A 5,599-nucleotide genomic window follows, 5' to 3' on the forward strand; every position below is an offset into this window, starting at 1 on the left:
ACTGTCCTCATCCAAAAAGTTCTGTAGCTCCTACAGATTATCCTAGATTTGCATCATGATCCAGTCTCACTACTCAGTGCCCAATTGCAGGCCCAGAAGCATGGTTCTATGACATACATCTGAATCAGCAAATGCCTGCAGCACCTAGCTATATTCATGTACCATTCACTCCTCCTCAGTTTCCCTAATCACCATCCACCACAAACATCTCTCATGGAGGTATTAGCAAGAAGTTAAAAACATCTGACTGTTTGTGAGCATTTTACAGGCCATTTTCAAATCAAATTAACAAAGTCAGTCCATGGTGTTCACAGAAGAAAAGAACAGTTTGGAAATGTCAGAAGCAATCAGAGGCCATACAGAAGTGCATTTGTGCTGTAACTCAGCTTATTCATACTTAGAACTATTTTGAAACACCAGGCTGCTTTCTGCCCTGCCCTTGAAAATGTGTGAACATTGTACAGAAGTTAGAGCAAAGGTCCCTCAAAACCATCTCCGCATGAAAAGTGTAATGGTGGTTATACCACTTCCTTCTAAAATTCATTAAATGCTATAGAGTGTTTGCTATTTTATGTATACTTTTGCCCCTCTATAAAGAAGTGAATGAACAGAAGTAAATGTTAGGACTTAAAAGGCTAAAGAATACTGTGCTGCAGAAAGATTTGATTCTACCCTGTTTACTAGTGTAGGTCAATCCAATGCATATAACAGTTATAATCAGGCTTTTTAATCTCAAATGAGTTGCAACCACTTACATGGGGTTGCACTTGGCTCAAAGACTTTAAATGCATTACAACCACATTAAAATGAGTTCATTTTATAATTGATGTGCTCATATGTATCCAGCATTCCAGCTGTAATTATGACCTCTGCTTAAGTGGCTCTCCTAAAATTACCATGACAAATTAACTAATAAGAAAATTAATGGGAATAAAGCTGGGAGGCTGGCTTTAAATAAGAGGAAAGATATATTTCTCAAATTGAAAAGTGCATCCATGTTCTTTCCTGCTTGCCTTTATCTCCAACCTGCCCATCACATACTCTCTCAGCACTATCTGGAACATGTATTAAGGAGCTGGAACTGAAAAATTAAATAACTGGAAAAGGACCAAAACCGGAAGCTAGAATCTGATAAAAAAGAATTTGAAGCCTTTTGAATTTGTCTGGGTCGGGGGATTCTAGTTGAATCTGGGGCTGTCCCTGAAATACTCATTCCCATTCTGGATGTAATTTAGAAGCTGCCAGCAGGCCATATGGCATTAGAAAAAAAGTTGATCTCACATCTGGGGATAAAACCTAGTAGGAACTGCTTGTATGAAGCTAAACCTGAGCTCTGGGCATTAGTTTCAAGCTAACAGAGCTAGACTTGAACAGCACCCTTTTTGGGTCATGAAAAACTGGTTAGTGTTAGTGCATAATGAAAAGCTATTTACGGATGTAACTTTTGGGACTGCATCAATTTTTAACTGCATCATTCACTTTCATACTCTTATTATTTCTTTCAGTATAATGGCTCCCGTCCAAGGGAAGAATGGGAAATGTGGCACCCGACGCTCATTGCAGAAGCCCTCTTTGCAATATCCAATATTTTAAGTTCCTTGCGTCTCATATCCCTGTTTACAGCAAATTCCCACCTGGGACCCTTGCAGATCTCTCTGGGGCGCATGCTGCTAGACATTCTCAAATTCCTCTTCATCTACTGCCTGGTGCTTCTGGCTTTTGCCAATGGACTGAACCAGCTTTATTTTTATTATGAGACCAGTGCCTCAGAGGAACCCAACAACTGCAAGGGGATCCGATGTGAGAAACAGAACAATGCCTTCTCCACGTAAGATCCTTCTCCTTTCTGTTTTGCAGACTTATTTTCTTGGTCCCTCCTCTTAACAATCTCCGCACCCCGGCTGCCACTGCAGTGAACCTGTTTTTATTTATTCATATGCAAACATCACACTGGCTGATTGGTTATGTAAGGAAGGGGTGAGTTAACTGGGGCAGGCACTCGGCTGAGCTCTGCTAGTGAATTCAGTCCTTTTAGGTCCAATAAAGGCAGTCAGTCGTAAAGCCGGAGACCATTTCCAGACCTCAAATTCTCTCCCTAGGATGGAGTATACGTGACCTGTGCATTGTTAAGGGAGTTGATGGTAAGAATCATAGAAACTAGAAATTGAAACACTCACTACTGCCAGGTCTTCTAATCCATCACCTTACCAATACAGGTTGTTTTTCCTACATATATGCTGCAGGATATTTTAGTAATGTCCTATACATAGTTTCAGTATCCTTAAGAAAATCATGTGAGCACTCTTGCAGAAGGAATGTTTTTTATCTGATTTGTTAGGGGAAAATGGAGAAAGTATAGCACAAAATAGAAGAAACCAATATACGCAATTAGGAATATGATAATAAATTATAGTAATATAAAATAATATACATTATGGCCATAACAGGCCACCTATTCAATGGATTCAAAGAGCAAAATTGTTATCTCAGTTGGGCATACAACTGACACAAGACATAGCACAAGTGATCCAACTAGTGCAAAAGTCTTATCTCACCTACACTGGATTTATACCCATGTAACATTATTAACCACAATTATTTTATTTCTACTGAACTGAGATGAGATTCACTGAGGTCTCTTGCTGGAAATGCTGGTCCGGTATTGAGGTGCTGAAATACAAATTGCTATGCGGACAGCTGGCATTGATACCAGCACACACTGAAAAATAATTTGAATTGTCTTTTTAGTATATTCATTTTAAATAACAGCAGTAGTAATAATGATAATAATCAGCACCAATCCAATTATACTTGGTACTTTTACAGTACTTAAAATGCAATACAATAAATTGCAATTGTACTTTTACAGTACTTAAAATGCAAAAGTGAATAATTCACAATTCAGTTAACTGCCCACATACAGCAAACAAGAAAAACAAATTATTATCAACCACTTGATACTGAAGCAAATAAAACTCTCACTTATGCCTGCAAACTCTCCCTATATCTTCTGCCCAAATGCTTAAGATTAAGGAAAGGATTTGCAGCAGTTCATAAAGTTATCAGACTGAAGCCGTGGCAAATGTTAAATGTACAAGGGCAAGACAGAGAGCAAACACTCCAGTTTTTCTGCCAATATTTTCCCTTTTAAAAAGCAAAGAATCCTTTACCCTAAAAATCAGTCCTCCCCTGCAAGAAGCAGTAACTCCCTCGTGATAAAGGATTCCTGACTCCATTGACAGGTTGCCGTTCTCCACTGCATACTCTAAAGACATGGCTAAATGACTTAAACCAATATAAACCTGGAGAGAATCAGTGAAGTGAGCAGAATTCCATGCTGTCAGTGAAAATGAAATTAAGGGCTTCCATTTTATCCTAGTTTAAGGAATTTTAATACTGCTAATGATATTTTATATGTGGTGCCGTAGCCAAGCAGTTAAGGCATCTTGCTACAGTTCCATAGTCCTGCTTTGGATTCATGCTACCGGGTGCTCCCAGGTGACCCAGCTGTAAATGGGTACCTCGGCGTTCAGGCTAGAGAGGCAAAAGGAGCCAGATGTGATGCTTGCCATAGTGGTCCTTTAAATACCACTGGCTGCAGAAACCAGTGTGCCTTAAGCACACTAGCCTAATGAGGTGTTAGGCTTGGAAAGTACTTCCACCTGACTTGCAAAATATTTTGTTCTCGCCTTGCATCAGTATTTAACTAGCACTATCTGTGGCGCTGAGCTGATGCTTTCACAGCATCAGCAGTGGGCAGTGTTTAATAAGCGGCAGTCTTTCAGTAGACTGGAGGCATTTAAGTTCAGAACCAGAGCCAGCCACCCGGGGAACTGAGGGGTACTAGTGTGTTTTAATGTCAGATTTTGGATTGGGCCCGTCTCAGTTACAAACCAGTTTGTTTGATTCAAGACCACAATCAGTGGAAGAGCCACTGACGGTTCACTAAAGAAACAGAACATGAGGTCATAAGGGAAAAAAGTGATTTTGAAGTTTCTAAGGGGGTGTAACACACAATGGGGAGTTAAAAATGATATAAAATTACTTAGCAGAAAGTGTACAGATCAACTTGACAAAGCCCTTGAAAAGCAGACCACTTGTTCTCCCCCATTGCCATGCATTTACCATTCATGCCAGTGAGACTGCAGCACAAAAGGAAATTTGTGGGGGCTCAGCCTGTAAGGACAGAGGCTTGTTTAAAACAAAATAGCAGTGGGAGGGGAAGAACATTAGGACCGTGGTCTCTTGGCAGGGGGCAGAATACATTGCGATTGCATTTTTTGTTTGAGCCTCACTTAAGAAGTTTATTCAACATGTTCTCAAAAGTTTAAATAGTCATTACAAACACCCCCAGTGCAAGCTGACATTTCACTCCTCAAGCAGATGCACAGCAGGTGCTATTTGCTAAGAATTGAGCAACCTGCAAAATAGGAAATTATATCTTTGAGTCGGGAAGAATGAGTGAGTGCCATTGGAGTGAATTCAAATCAACCCTAATGTTACCTCAAATTTGCGCCTGTTAATTTCATCCCTAATGGACAAAGGCAGGCAAACAGCTTCCAGCGAGGCCCTTCGATACCTAACAGTGTTACCAGGCAGTCACATAATAAGGCCTCATTTTATAAAAGAAGGAAAACCGGGCTGCTGTTGTTGTTTGTACAGTTTATTTACAATATTTACTGTCACATCACTGCTTATTATTCTCCAAGGATGGGTTTAATATCTTTTGGGAAGGAATTTTCTGCAACACAAGTGCAGCTCCTAGAAAAGTAATATTCCTTTACGACAGTGATGAGATGAAGCCATTAATAATTCAAGGTTTTATGCTTTGGCCTTACCATGCTTGAGAAAGTGGAGTGTGTCTATTGCTAAGGCCAACAATCTGAAAAAATATATTTACTACCAAGGCTCAGGCAACCAAAGGAGGGAAATGGAAAAATGAGAAGAGGAGCAAGTATGAGAGAGAGAAAGAGAGGAATCCAGTTACTGTTTTCTGCAGAATCATTGCTCCTTGAGAGTGACACTAACAACTGGATTGCCATTTTCTCCAAGACACTGCAGTGTAACTACAGGTTAATAGTGTTCCTGAGAGCAAGGCGGGCACTTTCTTTTCCTTCACTGTCTTTAGTGGAAACTTGGGGTTTGGATATTTCTCCCATTCAATTCTCAAAGCTCAAAATCCAGAGATTATCTGACAAGAGGACAGAATCTCTCTGTCTTTTTAAAGATGCCTGTCTAAAGCTCCTTCAAAAATGCTTCATTATGGGCATGGATTTTCAGTTCTGATCCATTGACACACACTTGTGGGAGGCATACGGATGGACTGCGAAAGGCAGAGGAGAGAATAATTAAATCTTGTCTTCATGCAAAGTTGCAGAACCCAGTTTCTGTCTTTTTCCTGTAGAGCCTGCATTACACACCCCTTATCCATACCAAGGAGCTTCTTACTCCATGAGTAGCCCAGTCCATGGCACTGTTGGGAGAGTAAGGCTCCTGTCGGCAATACGAAGGGCTCACAATTTGGCTCCCAGGATAGAAACAGGGCATCAGCAATGCCTGCCTTTGCTTAGACACATTAGCTGCAAATAACCTAATGGGG

The 5,599-nt window shown here is 40.4% G+C and overlaps 1 protein-coding gene across 1 annotated transcript in view; it reads left to right on the forward strand.

Annotated features, from left to right (window-relative positions):
• TRPC5 (transient receptor potential cation channel subfamily C member 5) overlaps positions 1–5,599 on the forward strand; it is a 156,293-nt gene that overhangs the window by 100,197 nt on the left and 50,497 nt on the right. Inside the window, exon 5 of the mRNA XM_019521044.1 lies at positions 1,506–1,828. Coding sequence (XP_019376589.1) covers positions 1,506–1,828 — 323 coding nt within the window. The remainder of the gene's footprint in view (positions 1–1,505; positions 1,829–5,599) is intronic.

The sequence above is a fragment of the Gavialis gangeticus genome, unplaced genomic scaffold (assembly GCF_001723915.1).
Source record: "Gavialis gangeticus isolate Ggan-Ray unplaced genomic scaffold, GavGan_comp1, whole genome shotgun sequence".
In the NCBI taxonomy this organism is placed as follows: Eukaryota; Metazoa; Chordata; order Crocodylia; family Gavialidae; genus Gavialis; species Gavialis gangeticus.